Source organism: Agrilus planipennis, unplaced genomic scaffold, assembly GCF_000699045.2.
Source record: "Agrilus planipennis isolate EAB-ADULT unplaced genomic scaffold, Apla_2.0 scaffold2, whole genome shotgun sequence".
NCBI lineage: Eukaryota > Metazoa > Arthropoda > Insecta > Coleoptera > Buprestidae > Agrilus > Agrilus planipennis.
The window spans coordinates 2,360,529-2,377,249 of record NW_020442464.1 but is presented as its reverse complement, the minus strand read 5'-3'; the positions used below and the strand labels follow the sequence as shown (position 1 = coordinate 2,377,249).

The 16,721-nt window shown below is 35.3% G+C and overlaps 1 protein-coding gene across 1 annotated transcript in view; it reads left to right on the top strand.

The window, feature by feature from the left end:
* Positions 1-16,721, top strand: part of LOC108735500 (triple functional domain protein) — a 95,196-nt gene that overhangs the window by 55,761 nt on the left and 22,714 nt on the right. The window contains exons 4-5 of the mRNA XM_018467876.1: positions 2,340-2,535; positions 12,392-12,686. Of these exons, the coding sequence (XP_018323378.1) occupies positions 2,340-2,535; positions 12,392-12,686 (491 nt within the window). The remainder of the gene's footprint in view (positions 1-2,339; positions 2,536-12,391; positions 12,687-16,721) is intronic.

Genomic DNA, 16,721 nt, shown 5'->3' with positions numbered 1-16,721 from the left:
TTAATTGTGAGTTGTTTAAATTAGAAATGCACATTGTGTAATATCAAGTACTTTTTTTGTAAGCTTGAAAAACGTTATTTAAAGGATAATGGCAAAACAGCTTTTATTTAGAATTCAGTAGAATCCGCTTATAATGACATCGAAGGGAAATGACTAACACGTCATACTAAGCGGACGTCATACGAAGCATAATCTTAGAAAATAAACAACTTTCTATTTTGGTTAGTTATTAAGTTTAATAGAGAGAAAAACTACAAATTGTATATATTTACTAACAGAAAAAGAAAAAGAACAATGAATTGTAATATCGATATACATAAGAAGGGTCAGAAAAATGAGCGAAAATGTTATTATTAATCATTTGGGTTATTATAGCCGGATGTGATTTCTTGAGAATCAGTCATAATAAACGATATGTCATTTTAAACGAAGTTATTATATGCAAACTTTCCTATGGAGAATTTAACATGGAAACCAAATTTAACACTGCAATTACTTCATATTAAGCGGTTGGTCAATATAGGCGGAGTCATAATAAACGAATTCCACTGTATCTTGGAAAATGTACTATGAGTTACTTACAAAATTCTGATTTATGTTTTACATTCGTTTTCAGTAGGAGACAAACGTTTGTGTTTTAAGTCTTCCCATTCTCTAGAGAAACGTCCTGAGTCCTGGATAACCGAATAGAGGCTGTATACCTCAAATAAAACTTGTACTGGTTGAATACTTTCTAACTTATCGTGAAACTAAAAGAAATTCTTTTGTTATAGAGACACTCAAAGTATTTTTTTCTGGTTATATTTTGTATGTATACGAAAGTAGCTTTATAACCCCGTAAATTATAAAATTGCTGACATTGTTTTTATGTACGAGGCAGTTAATTTTGAATAAATTGTGTTCCTAATTTGAGTTCAGTTTTATAACAGTTTTGTTTTAATGCAAAAACTCGTTATAAATAGAAGTTACACGCTAAATTTAAAACGGGCATTCGCCACGCGTGTTTACAACGGTGACAGGCGGTCGATGGACATTGTTTTAGCTTTATTTACAGAAGGAGCAATTTAGAGAGCCGGTTTGGGAAGCTATCAAGTCAATATTTAAAGGTGTAAGGCAACAACTTCAACAAAGGTTCGTATTTATGTACGTACGCAGTTGTTTAGATAGTTGGTGCAATATTTGTGTATATTCCTCTATCAGCACACTAACCCTGGTTTATTAAGAGTGGCCAAGAGCAAACGTGTACAGAGATTGAAAATTGTTCTATTATCTAGGGGTTGCAAAAGAGTTAGTAAAATAAGCCAAGGTAAATGTTTAGATGATGGTCCCCACCCCCTTCGTGGGTCGGATCGAATGATGAGGTCTCCCCCACCACTGCACCATAAAAAGTTCGTGGCGGTCTCACCCCCATAAAAAGTTATGGGGGTTAGATGGGGGTGAGGGTAGGGAGGATCGAAAGAGGGTGGTCACCTTAGTAAACCCCAAAAAAAAATTGCTGCGGTCTCACCCCCATAATATGTTATGGGGGTTGAAAGTTGATTATTTTGACAATTTTCATACACTATAATTCAAATAAAATTCAATAAAAAAATTATTTTCAAACGGGTGGAGGTGGGGGATCGAAAGAGGGTGGTCACTTCAACAAAACCCGATAACCTAACCTAACCTACCCTATTGATAAAGATATTTAAATAATGTTTTATATAACTTTCTCAATATTTTTATGTATTTTTCATTAGTTTTACCTTTGAATATTGTTTAAGAATGACTATATAAATATTTACATGCCTAGAAATGTATAAAAATTGGCATATTTATTAACTTTGAACCCCCATAACTGTTTATGGGGGTGAGGCCGCCACGAACTTTTTATGGTAAAGTGGTGGGGGAGACCTCCTCTTTCTATCCCTTCGGGGTTGGGGGCCATCATCTAGACCTTTACCTAAGCCAATAAAGAGAAGATTAATTAACGCATATTTTGGAAATCTGTTCAGTGTAACACAACACGGTAACGGTGGAGTAAAAGTGTAAAAATATGTATGCAAATGCAAAAAGATTTCAAAGTAAGTTGCTCTCAACCCTCCTTGATATTTGAATTTCTAAAGAGATCACTGCGTAGCGGAGATATGTCAAAAGAACTTATTGTGGAAGTTTTAGTAGGTATAAAATATATATGTCCGATTCGTTGATTTGCAGCCATTATTCAAAAGTTTTTTCAAGTTGAGGGTGTATTTCCTTACACCATGTTCTATATTCTTTTGTAAAAGTTTGAGATAAAACTCTAACAAAGTAGATATGCAATAGTAAACATCGTACAATGACTTCTCTATTTGTTACAGTGATGAGGCCCGATCATTGGGCTTCACCGTCTTGGTGGACATGAGAGGTGCCACATGGTCAACTGTCAAACCGATTTTGAAAGTCCTGCATGAACATTTTCCTCCCGGAGTTGTTCACCAAGCGATCATAGTGAAGCCTGACAACTTTTGGCAGAAACAGAGGACTTCTCTTAGCTCACACAAGTACAAATTTGAGGTAAGTTTTCATTTGATTGATTAACACTTATTAGATTAATTCCAATCCCAAGTCAATTTGGAAATTGGCGATTTTCGGGTTTGTTGGCCATGGTCTAGATTGGATGATGATCCTACTGGTGGAATGTAATGCAGAGTTGATGACTAAACGTCTGGTAGAATCACCATCCAATCTTGACCATGAGTAAATAAGTAACTACCAACGGAATGACAAATTTTTTCACGATGTAATTCTGTAACTTGATCAAGTGAAATGCTGATTATTCTGCATATCAAAGAGTCAAGATTAGTAACACATTACACAGTTCGTTTCCTGCTTAAAATTATAGTTCGATGACTCCTTCGTCATAAATGGTCCGGACTTTTTTCTGTGTCTGCTTCGAACTCGTTTTTGCGTAAAACATTTTTCCGACTCGCATTTTCATACTCAAAAAAGTGGAACCACTCTCGCTTTAGTATGTGGAAAACTCTAAGAGCCGTGCCACACGAATCATTTTTATAACGCTTCCACTAGGAAACCGATATCTATACAGAAATAAATAGTAAGCTTTTGAGGATGTTAACTATCTGCAATAGGTAATCCCATCGTGAGTAAAGCACCGTGGTTAAGGGACAAAAAATTTGTAAGAAAACCGAAGACGAAGTTGCAATCTGAGGCCGGTTCTGGGTGTGAATTGGCGACGTATAGAGAAGTTGCAATAACAATTAAGCAACTACATCGAAAAAAAATGTAAACAGTGACGGTTGTGGAACTACTAATAAAGTAAATATCAATAGCTTACTACTACTCCACTACACAATAATAATTAGACGTTCTTAGGCTTTAGACGTCAATTGCGATAATATTTAATTAAATAACTACTTTGTTCATCGCTGATAATATGCAGTAATTAAATACTCGTAGAACACAGATGCTGCTGCTGATGGAATGCGGCCATTGCAATGTCGTATTTCCCTACCAGGACCGGACTGACCTTTCAAATACGTTTTTCTCGAAAACGGTGGACTTTCGGACCACTAAATATTTACTTCATTCTCTTTTTTTATAGTGTTCTATCACCTCCTGCAAGCTTGCTACTTATTTCAGAACACCCTCTATAATATGAAATAACAAATGAAATCAACAAAAAGTCTAGTCATTTGTGTCATTTATTTATTGGATAAAGTAGGTTTTCTTCATTTGTCTTCTATAATTAAAATTTACTTCAAACAGGGTGTGGAAAACTTGATAAAATTATATTATTGAGGAGTAGAAGGGTCTTCAGCGATGAACATTAGGTTATCATTAGTTTCCTGCTTAATCCTTAAGTGTATTCACTGATATTTCTACTGTTTTACTTCTTTTTTCATTATCTCATCATCTCTTGTCTAACGTAAAAAATTATTACTCGCTTTTAATAAGGGAAATAAAAATGAATTTAATCTATTTTGTAATAATTAATACTTACTAAAAACAATATGAATTATCTGTTTTATAAGTTTTGTAACCAATGTTGGAGGTGTTCTTTCCGGATAGGGAAATTAGTTCTTTCTTTACGAAATTACTGATAGATTCGCTGCGGCGACGCCATACTAACCGCTTCGTGTAAAACCGTCTTTATTAAATTGAGAAAAAGGCACAATACTGTTGCAACCGGTGCACTTGTTGCCGTGAGAATTCAACCTGTACAACTCTTATTGTGTCCTGTTTTGCCGACGCATTGCGATTGCAACATTGTCCGAATAACTTTGTATGTCGTTCATAAAAACTACATTTTGCGCAGAATTGTAATTCACCTGCCATCGGCCACTAGAACCATACCTAATATGTAACATACACCTGTAATAATATTAATAAATGTTTAATTAGTATTTCGTATCGTACTTAATTAATTAATATTACGGGAATTATTTAAAATGTTTATATTTTAGTGAACGTTAAATTTGAATAGCAAATTTTCAATGCGACTTTTTTCGACCTAATGAATGTTCGAATTAAATTTTAGAGGGTGGATGTTGAGCTATTCCGTTTTGTAAATGAAAGTGGACTATGAATAATTCAGGAGCGTGCTCGTCATGTTTTTTTTTTAACGCATTTAATTGAAAAAGAAAATGCTTTACTCTCTTCAAAAACATTGAAAGCTATTTTTTTAGTAATTTACATACCATTTCAAATAAATGATGGATTTTCAGTGGCATATGTTCGTCGAAGGGGATGTAATCCAGAATTTTGTGTTCCCGTCGTTTCAGTCCGCTAAACATAATTCTATTCTATACTGAATCAACCGCATACGGCGGTGCTCATGACAATACATTTTACTTTAATGTAAGACTTATTTTTTTTGGGGTTCCGTACATCCGAATGAAAAAAGGAACCGTTGTAGGATCACTCGTGTAAGGGTCTCAAATATATTTTTATACCTAATTTTAAAATATGTAAATAGTTTTAAAGTTATTTAGGAAAATAGATGAAAATTAACTGTTCCCCCCCCATTCCCCCCTTTTCCCCTGAAACTACTGAACCTAACGTGGCAAATCTTTCAACAAAACAATAATGGCGTACAAATTTATATTTGCAAATTTGAATGTATGGGAGAACATGTTTTTTTTTTAAACTACAAAGTCCAGTTGGTTCTTGGGTTAGGGTTCCGCACGTCAGAATGAAAAAAATTCGCTAGTTTTGTAGTTTTAATTTTTGTATTTATTTTGCAGTGCAAATTCAACTCGTATTAACGTTCTTTTATTGCCTGGACTAAATATTGGTTGAACAAACTGTAGATCTACAGAACAATAACTTCTAGGTTATTATCTGCCTCTTATCAGACGTTAACCGAAGCCGGTGTTAAATAATAGCCAGGTAGATAAATAACCTCAATTAGAGCGTTAACGCCATCTATAGGGGCTTGCCACTAACTATGGGTACATTAATGCCTTATCATTTATATAACCTCGTCGTAGGTATATTTCGTTTAGATAAGTACCTTGTTGAACGTTACTAGGTAAATTCCATAATAAGTAGCAAATTTTTGCAGATTGCGTTAAATATATTTATTCATTAATGCCAACAATTAAGTAAGTTGGCGTGCTGAAGAGACCTAAAGAATTGGAAATCGCTATCCAAATCTGATAGCTTCTACAGAACACTGCTCATAATCGATTTTTTTTTGTTTTCGTGGAAGATGAGGGGAAATCTTCGAAAGACACCCAGCTGCCCGAAACAGTGTGTCGGATTCCCGAAGAAGGTGTTTTGGGACCCACCGACTAAAACCCCTGTATCTCACGCTGCTATAGGATCAATTAAGGTCCTCTTCAGCCGATTGTGGTTATTAATATTATGAGACTGTGTATTTTGAAAATTAACTGTGTTTGTGTGGCAGTGTTATTTAAGGGAGTTGGGTAGGTTATCTAGGAATTCATCAGGATAATCGGGAGTGGTTGCCAATAATTTTGCATGGGGGGATCATGATCGGTTCAAACGGACCCTATTAAAAATCAATGAACCCTCGATTAGTTGAATATATCTCAGATGGCGCTTGTTACGCTGTCTGAGATTATTTATAGTTCCGTGCATACACTTTCAACTTCGAAATACATTATGAAAACATGTTTGAGCGGTATTAATCACGGATCATAAAGTTATGGTCATAATAAAATTTAAGTGGTCACAAAATCCTAAAATGACTTCACCTAAGCATGACTTAGTGATCTATGCTGTGTTTTAGGTTTGAAGTTAAAACGGTGCAATTATAGTACGCTTGTTTTTGTCATACACACAAACCCAAAACCCTTAACTATTCTCCGAGTTGTAAACTGCATAGCGTTGCTTTGTTGTGAATGAACGGGCAATTAGCTAAATGGCAAACTTCACAGAATAATAACAATAAACTGGCGAGACTGCGAATTCAGCACCGTGGTTTATTTCGAAATTTAACGTATACTCAACCGTAATTCAAAATATGTACTATGTGTACGTAGTTTTATAGCAGTATTAGCATCTAGCAAGGAGGACGTAGAGATAGCTTTAAATAAAATGGAAGCGATACTGACAGACCAGTACTGCATGAAAATAAATAAAAGTAAAACAAAAATACTGGTATGCAAGGGAAGAAAAAGTAGGGAAAGAGCGAATATAAAGATAGGAGACGAAAAATTAGAAGAAATGGCTGATTTTAGATACCTAGGAAGTCAGATAAATCAGGATGGAAGGAGTAGTAGGGATATAATGTAGAGGATAGCGCAGCGTCGTGTCGCCTTTAATAAAAAGAAGTCACTTCTATGCTCGCGAACGGTTAATTTAGAAATTCGAAAAAGGTTGTTAAAGATGTATGTTTGGAGCACGGCGTTGTACGGGTGCGAAACATGGACAGTGGGCGCGGCGGAAAAGAAAAGGTTAGAAGCGTTCGAAATGTGGTGTTATAGGCGGATGATGAGGATATCGTGGGTAGAAAAGGTTAGAAATGAAGAGGTATTGGAAGGAATAGGAGAACAGAGGACTCTATGGAAGTCAATAAAAAATAGGCGAGATAGGTTGGTAGGACACCTTCTCAGGCATGAAGGTCTAGTCAGAGACATATTAGAGGCAGAAACAGGAGTTAGGAAGGGTAGAGCCTAGATTGGATTACTGTTCGCAAACAGTTGTGGACTGTTCTAGTTTTAGGGAAATGCGAAGTTTAGCTCAGGATAGGAAAAAGTGGAGGTACGTGTCCAACCAGTCTTAGGACTGACGACCTTATGATGATGTATACGTAGTTAGTTGAATCATTAGCTTTTATTTTGTAGGAGGAATTCTTGTCGTTGAAATTATCGTCAACTGTAGTTCGGCGAAAAGAAATTGTATAAAGAGTCTTTAATAATTAATTTTTCACGGCTCATTATTCCGTATGTTTTCTTCTTACAATTTCGCTCTACTGAGCTACGTGATCTAGTGATCTAGTTTTAAGTGCTTTATTGCCATTATCTAGACCTAATATTTCACTTGTTTTCTGTCTTCGTTTCGTCTGTCTCAACGGTCTCTCCCCAGTTGCCGCCGACCAATTCCAATGGTCTCTGAAGGGGGTCTTCCACTTAACCTTTCGGTTTTGCGCCACATTCTACTGATCACAGTTAAGGTTCGATCTACTGCTTACCCATCAACGTAAGATGCTAATGGAAACGAATGCATAAAAAGTTTTTGATGTTTTATTTAATTGCTTTGTTAACTAATTTGTTACCAACTTCAAAAATTTGTCGTTAATTTGTTACCAACTCCAATAATTTGTCGCGAATGTGTCACCAACTTCAAAAATTTGTCGCTAATTTGTTGCCAACTCCAAAAATTTGTCATTAATTGGTTACCAACTCCAATAATAATAAGAACAATAGAAATAAGCATTATAACTTCGTCATGCTAAAAGATTGTAGATTAAAATAAAATAAAACTCCAATCCATTTTAGATCCCTAAAAAGATATTCAAATTAGGTACTTATTACATAATTAATTAAATCAAAATTCCGTAATTGTTCAAGAAGAAATTTTGAATGTATAAAATCCGAATCCTTTTTAGACTTTTGATTGGTATTTTTGATTTAACGATTTTTTTCCCATAATAGTATACATTTTTTGTAATGAAAAGTGGTATTGACGATAAAAAGCTACCTCTAGAAACTTACCTAAATTAATTAGAAATTTGGTAGTAAAAAGACAGTAAAACATTTACAACTTTAGAAAGGTAAAATAAGTAATCAGATTCTCGCTACAAACAGTAAAATCAATCCAGTTCGAGCTTACGACCGTATCCAACTTGAGTTTGAATTTGAAACCTTCGCCAAACTTAAATTGATTCTTTTAGTTTGGCGGGACACATTTTCTATCATCTGCAGACGCTTCCTACTCTCTAAGTACGAACTTTTGCAATTCACTTATTGTTTTACCCATCAAAACTCGATTGGACATTTTTATCTCCATTTACAAGGAAATTTTAAAGCACAATTGGTCTGGGGGTGCATGATCACCGTGCAGCGGATTGGTTATAGAGTTTTTATTATTTGGTTGTTTTTTACGTTACAGCGATTTCTTTATAATTGAATCGTGTAATTCAAGTGAAATAGATACCTATAATTTCTTCACTAAATAGTATAAAACAAAGTCGCTTTCCCGCTGTTTGTCCCTATGTATGCTTAAATCATTAAAACTACGCAACGGATTTTGATGCAGTTTTTTTTAAAAGATAGATTGATTCAAGAGGAAGATTTATATGTATAATACATGCATAATATAGTAGGCAAACAGTGATAATTTTAGAGGTTTCTAATGTGACGTCGTAAATAAACACATTTTTTGCGCTTACATTGCAAACGCTGACTGAACCCTACGAAATAGATGAAAATAATGTACTACAATATTGTACATCTTGAAAGGGTGTACAAAAAAGTCTGCAATGGTATATGTCTATCTCTGAGGGATAACCCACAATAACCATTTTTATCCTTTACTTTTATGAGAAATAATGACTTATTTACGAACCGATTGTAGGCAATACAGCATTAATTCTTATCCAATTAAGTACCTTAAATACATTGTGCATTTAATATAGATCAATATGGCCCTTCACAGCGTGTAATTTAAATGAATATTTTCGAAGATATTACAGATTTAAAATGCAGGGACATAGCGGTTGCGGCGGTACCGGCCGGGAGGCCGGTCTGTATTGTCTAATAACAAAAAACTGTGAATGTTGTATTTAAAGACATTCTGTAATATATTTAGTATGTTCAGGGGGTATCTTTTGAAGATTTCCCCTTTTCGATAATAATCTAAACAAAACAAAAATATACATATTTAGTATCAGTATTGTACCCGTGCGAAGCTGGGGCGGGTCGCTAGTAAAGTATAAAATAATAAAAGAACAATTCACCGCTTTCATATTATTAATTAAATCATCTTAAAGAGTTTAATAAACGCGATGACGTATTGCACGGGAAGATAAAATCGCGGGAAATAGATTGAGCAGAATTGCAACTATGAAGCATACCTACAACTTGTTTTATGCCTATCGAGCAGTAACCGTTTAAACCTATAATAACAATAGAGAGAACGGATATATGACAGCTTATTATGTGCAGCGCGATTACATTAATTTAAAATTGTAATTTTTTATTCAACGCATGCGTGACTTTAGCGCTTTATTATTCTGCCTCTGAAGTCAGTCATAAATGGTCGTTTATGTGCAATTGATGCAAACATTTTCTTGTTTGCTTAGGTAGATGTTTTTAGAATTGTATTACAATAACTTGCACATTAAAAAAGAGTGCAGGTGGACTGGCCACACGGCTCACACGTGCTTGATTAAAACACCCGTTCTTGTAGACAAGGGGTATCGTGTATCTATGGTTTCCTAAAATCATTGTAGGAATTTTAATATTTGCACCTCGTAGATTTCCTGTGAACTAACTGATTCGAGTTAAATTCAATTAAGTAAAACGAACGATTCTGAAAGCGAACGCTCTCTTAATAATCTCCCAAAACTGGAAGGTACGTTTTAGAATACAGGAGCAAAGTGTTGCGACTGTAACGTAATTTTGAGGGTACAAAGAAATAATTTAGACGATCGATAATAGAATTTGGTTAGCTGCTGAAAGGCATAATTGAATTGACTAAAACGGATTTTTATTATCTTTTACATTATCGTCAAAAAAAAAATAAAGATCTAGGTTCGAGTACCTAAAATAATTTGACCCGCTTTTTTACCCATATTATTGCGGAATGTTAATAAATGGTAAATAAATTCTGAATAGTAGAATTTTCGCGTATCTACTTTTAAGGAATAAAACTTTCTATTCATTTCAAACAAACAAATAAACAAAATATTCGTATTTTGATGAAAAATTTCCTAGTTCTTTACATACATCTCATTAGTTTTAACGAAAAAAAACAACAATTTGTTGTTATTTGAATTGTAGCCGGGGCAGTCTTGCAAAGCTTTAAATCTTAACCTTTTCATGTGACTTAATTGAAAGCCTGAAGAATACTTCGCTTTAGTCGTTTACGTCAAAGCTTAAAGCTTTTGTACGATGGTTCGTGCTTTTATTTAAAAACGTAGAATTACTTTTAGTAAGATTTAGCAAAGCCAGTCTAGAGCGGATAGGAACATTTAATGTATTTTCTAGTCTATTTTGTGTTTATTCGCTTTAGAATACGCATTCATGTTTCGTCAACTAAAAATCAATAAACGTATATTAAGCTAGCATGACAAAGTTATGTTTCTCATTTCAAAACTGCAGTAAGTATAATTAATCTGTCCCTAATTTGTTACCAATTTAAAATATTTGTCTCTAATTAGTTACCAAGTTCAAAAATTTGGTTGCCAACTCCAAAAATTTGTCGTTAATTTGTTACCATCTTCAAAAATTTGTCGCTGATTTGTAACCAACTTCAAAAATTTGTCGCTGTGACGGGTTACTGGAAAAGAGACAATACCATTGCGTATCTCCAAGTTCAAGTGGCATACAGCAATCCTGTTAAGGCTATAATTTTTCGCTAATTTGTCGTTAAAAGGATATGATATGTGCGGTGCCACCTAAGCGCTTTTTCAGTCCAATCATTCAGCGACAAATTAGTGATAATTTATAATCCTTTTACGGTATTGCTCTACTTCATTTGTGTTTTGAAATACGTTATGTATTGTCAGGTTTGATATCAGGATAGCATTTTTTCTATTTTCCAGTTTTGGAGTTGGCAACAGATCAGCGGCAAACTATAGTATACCTTACAAATAAACAATATAACTTCGTCGTGCTAGCTTGTTATACGCAATCGATGGGATTATTCGTAAACAAGACGGGAAAGACACGATCTAGAAAAGCAAGAGCTTTATTACTGCACGCATTTCAATTAATATTGTTTTACTACACCGACAAAGGAATTGACATCGGAACGGGAACCAAGTTCCATGCAAGGTGTAATCGAATTACGCTCTTTGATATTAAATTTATACCTTATTGTCAATTTTTAACACTCAATTGAATACGTTTAACGTAATAAATGTAAAACTTGCCAAGTTATAAATTCAATAACGAAAATCGTCATTAGATGATTGTGTGGAGCTTGGCACCTGTTCATTTTCAGTTTTTTTTTCGGCAAAAGCGATACCCTAAACGTCGTCTATGACGAGTTTACGTATTTTTTTGATAAGATAGATACTACAAGGAACTTGTTGCATACGCGTTAACTTTTACACTTTAATTTTAATGCATACACCTTTTGTGCAAAGTTTTCTATCTGTTCTTCTAATGCACTTTACTAATTGTCGCGATCCCTTTCCGAAGAAGGAAGCGCTCTCTTCAAATATCAACCCGTTTTTGTGTAGGTGTATTTACCGAACGTCGTGTCATGATTCAATATCATCAGCTACCATTTACTTGCTCCCCTTTTCTCGTTCAAAGTTCAGCTCTGCCATAATGTCTCGAATGAATGCGATAATGCGCGTTGAAAATTGAAAAACCCTCCACCATCCAGCCATTATCCGTATCCGGTTTACTTCGTCATAAAAAGAAGGGATGAAATTGTTATTTCCTCTGTTCATTGATCCCGATAAAATCACCGAATAATTAATTAATCGACTGATACATTCAGATTGTGTGATAGACAGAAATGCTTGATTAAATTTGTTACATTCAGCTGAATCAATCGAAAAAAATCAATTGCTGTGAATTAAAGCTTTATCTGCAACCCGTTTACCTATCCTCTCTGGATTATAAAACCATATATTCACGGTCCCAATACTCCCGCCCCTCCCCCATCTAGTTACTATCTCGAAGAAAAACGTCCTGATTCAAGCCAGTAGAAGTCCCTGTTTTGAAATACAATTATCTAGTTTTAAAATTGTTCTCTATTCTTTCAGACAAATATGATAAGCGTAGAGGCCTTGCCAAAAATAATCGACACGTCACAACTGACTACGGACCTGGAGGGAACCCTCAGTTACGACCACGCTTCGTGGCTGGAGACCCGGCTCGCCGTTGAGGAGTTCGTTTGGCAAGCTGCCGATCTCCTCGATCGTCTGGACGATCTCCAGGAGGACCTTGCCAGGAACGATTTTGCCGATGACGTCAGTGGTGCAAAGCACGGTATTGATATCCACAACGAGATGAAGAAGAAAATTATGAAAGCGCCCGTTGAGGACATTGATCTGTTGGGTGAGTGTTTTGTGTTTTTATTAAACACTAACACTGCTAATCATACACATATAAATAGATACAAATAATATTTGCACAAAATTTCACTAACCTCATTGATGAACTTAAATTGTTTATTAAAATTTAATTAGACGTTTGATTGGTCAACTAGTTGTAGAATGTTGTAATATCGGACGAGATAGCCGCACCGAATTACATTACAAAGCTACCTATCCATTGATATACTTAAATTGTTTAGTAAATTTATTTAACTTCGTATTTATTATATATTTACAAAAGCGCAGCTATTGTTTGTTAACCAGTTTGTTAAGTTACAAAAATAATTGAAATAATCTTTCTGATATCACGCAATTTTCGTTTTAAGGATTGTTTCTTACACTCCTTAAACCTATGCTAAGAGAAACGTTATATACAGTTGACTTTTAAATAACTTTGGCTGTTGCTTTATTGTTACGGTAGCATAATAAAATAACGTATAATGTTACTGTAAGTTTAGCAAAATCTAAAAAATTATTTCTATAAAACTTTGTAAGGGTGTTTGAAGATTAGCTGTATTTATCGTGGCCCTTAATGTTTATAAATTGTGTGATGGACTACGTTTACAATGAAAAAAGGCAGTGTATTTTTTTATCAGTTGCGGTGATATCTTCTGAAAAATCAAATTCATCTAAATAGTGAAATTGTTGTAATAAATAGTCATGATAGTCGTGGAAATGGTCGTGAATCTGTCGAATTCTTGCCTTTTATCAATGTTAACGTTTAACAGGTTTCAAATGTTTTTGTAGCTCCATTTATCCTGTTATAACTGTATAATCCGTTAAATAATCTATTGTTCTGAACAAAATGAAGAAACATTGTTGTTTGTTGTTGGCAATATTTTCCGTATTTTTTATTGATTTGTTAAACGATTAGCTTCGAATTTTACATGCCAATTGGAAACGATTTTTACACAGGTTTGAAATTTAGTGAAAGATATGAAGAACGTAAACAAAAGAACATATGACAAACAAGGAGAGACAGTCATCAAAATTGGAATGAATGAGGGAAATTGTTTCTCATATGTCCTTTTAAGTTTTTCGTAAAAAAAATAGGTCTAAGTCTGATACACCTCTTGCAACAGGCAAGATAAAAAAAATGGAAAAATTCTCGAAAGTTTTTTTTATACTGTAAAATAATACTGCGTAGGAAGCGGCTTGCAGTACGTAATCCTCTTAAAGGACGACTTTATTTCTGTTACATTTCCCTTTCAACGTGGGTGTCGGTATAATTAGATTTTGTTGATATTGACGTTCGCAGAAATCGCTATATAAATGAAGGTTGACGTGCGGAATTACATAAAATTCTTTATATTTAATTTGGCTATTTTTGCAAATGTCATAGATGACATGGTAAATGTACCTAATGCTAAACTGAAATTATTGTTTTAATGTTTTCAAATGTAATTCAGTATAGCAAGAAGTTGATTCGTCGCGATTTTATGCAAGGATGCAAGAAAATGGTAGTTATGAGTTGCATGGCATTCGCGTCAAATAGCGCCTTTATAGCACGTCAATCTTGTTTTTCTAATCATAACTTACGAATTAGTCGTGGCGGTTAAGCGCCCGTAGTGAACTTACGGCGATCTTGAATTATGTTGCAAGTCACTCACGTCAATATTTCCTTCGTGGTGAGTTCATAGCGGGCGGGTCGTAAGTTGTAAGTCACTAGCTTCGACTAAGCATCCCTCGTGAGCTCATAGCGGGGAATTTTCTGTCACGAGTTACTCGGGTCGATTTCTAAAATGTGGCGAGCTCACAGCGGGTCACACCTGTGTTACAAGTCACTTACGCTGAATTCCCGGTCGTCATGAGTTCATAGCGGGCGGGTCGTATGTTGTAAGTCACTAGTGTCGACTAAGCATTTCTGGTGAGGTAGCAGCGGGGAGCCTTCTGTTACAAGTTACTCGCGTCGATTTCTAGACTGTGGCGAGCTCACAGCGAGTCGCACCTGTGTTATAAGTCACATACACTGATTTCGCCGTCGTCATGAATTCAAAGCGGGCGGGTCGTATGTTGTAAGTCACTAGTGTCGACTAAGCATTTCTGGTGAGCTAGCAGCGGGGAGCCTTCTGTTACGAGTTACTCGGGTCGATTTCTAAAATGTGGCGAGCTCACAGCGGGTCACATCTGTGTGACAAGTCACTTACCCTGATTTCTCGGTCGTGATGAGTTCATAGCGGGCGGGTCGTAAGTTGTAAGTTATCAGCATAGAGTAAATTTCTATTACGAGTCGCTCACGTCTATTTCTACAATGTGTCGAGCTCACAGCGGGTCACACCTGTGTTACAAGTCACTCACGCCGATTTGTCGCTTTTAATGAGTTCACAGCGGGCGGGCCTTAAGTATTAAGTTACCAGCATGATATAAGCTTCTGTTGCGAGTCATTCACGTCGATTTCTGGAATGTGGCGAGCTCACAGCGGGTCACACCTGTGTTACGAGTCAGTCACGTCAATTTGTCGGTCTTAATGAATTTATAGCGGGCGGGTCGTAAGTTTTAAGTTACCAGCATGATATAAGCTTCTGTTACTAGTCATTCACGTCGATTTCTAGAATGCGGCGAGCTCACAGTGGGTCACACCTGTGTTACGAGTCACTCACGCCAATTTGTCGGTCTTAATGAATTCATAGCGGGCGGGTCGTAAGTTGTAAATTATTAGTATGATGTTAGCTTCTGTTATGAATCACTAACGTCGATTTCTAGAATGTGACGAGCTTACAGCGGGTCACACCTGTGTTGCAAGTCATTCACGCCGATTTGTCGGTCTTAATGAGTCATAGCGGGCTGATCGTAAATTGTAAGTCACCAGCATGATGTAAACTTCTGTTACGAGTCACTCACGTTGATTTCTAGAATGTGGCGAGCTCTCAGTGGATCATACCTGCGTTACAAGTCACTCACGCTAATTTCTCGGACGTGATGAGTTCATAGGGCAGGCGGGTCGTAAGTCACTAGCGTCGACTAAGCATCTGTGGAGATCTCACAGTGGGGAACCTTCAGTTACGAGTTACTCGCGTCGATTTCTAGATTTTGGCGATTTCGCAGCAAGTCACTTTGTTTTCGTCGATTTTTGGGTCGTGGCGAGTTCATAGCTTTAGAAGTTACCAGCGTGAAATAACCTTCTGTTACGAGTCACCCATCGATTTCTAGAATGTTACCTTTTTTACCATATAATTTTACGGAACACTTGCTCTAGTTTGCTTATATGTATATGGAGTAGATAAGCATAAAATATCTCTTTAAAGTAATTAGTTGTTTGATAAACATAAATTTTAAAGGGTTTCTTTACCTTTGATTTTATTCATCGATGAATTTCTCTTCAGGGCAACGACAAAAATGAACAATGCTATAGTCATTTCATTATCAATTTATTTTGTAATAAGTTCCTTTTTACAAAGCTAATGGTTAATGTAATTTTTTGCATTAATGATTACTTTTGTATATGTTGATGGAAAATATTTGCATTAATATTTTCGCAGTCCTTGTTGTAGTTGAACAGTACGTATACACTTCGTATAATGCTGTTGGGTACACCGCTGGAATATAAATTGTGGAAATTTATCTGTACTTTCTAGTTGAGAACATTTTTCAACATCTGAATAATTAACCAGACCAATTACCCAGGGACCGCTAATTCATTAACCCTACCAGCCACTTCGTTACTCCATTAGATGGACGTATAAAAAAAGCAGATGCTGAACCAAATTAATGAATTAAATGTCTTTTTTGGTCTATTTTTCCTGCAAACTACTTTTTAATTTCGAAATGGCAAACTTCTATTAGATGCAAGCAACTGAATTTTACAAAAGTATAAGCCAATCGGTCGCTAAATTTATTGTTAATTATCAAAAAGTAATTCATTTTTTCGAATATGTATGGCGGAAAGTAGATTTTGATTTTGTTACGTTTCCATATGTTTTCATATTTTATTTTATTTTATTTATCATTTTATTATTTTATTTTTCATAATTTATTTTATTTGTTATTTATTTATATT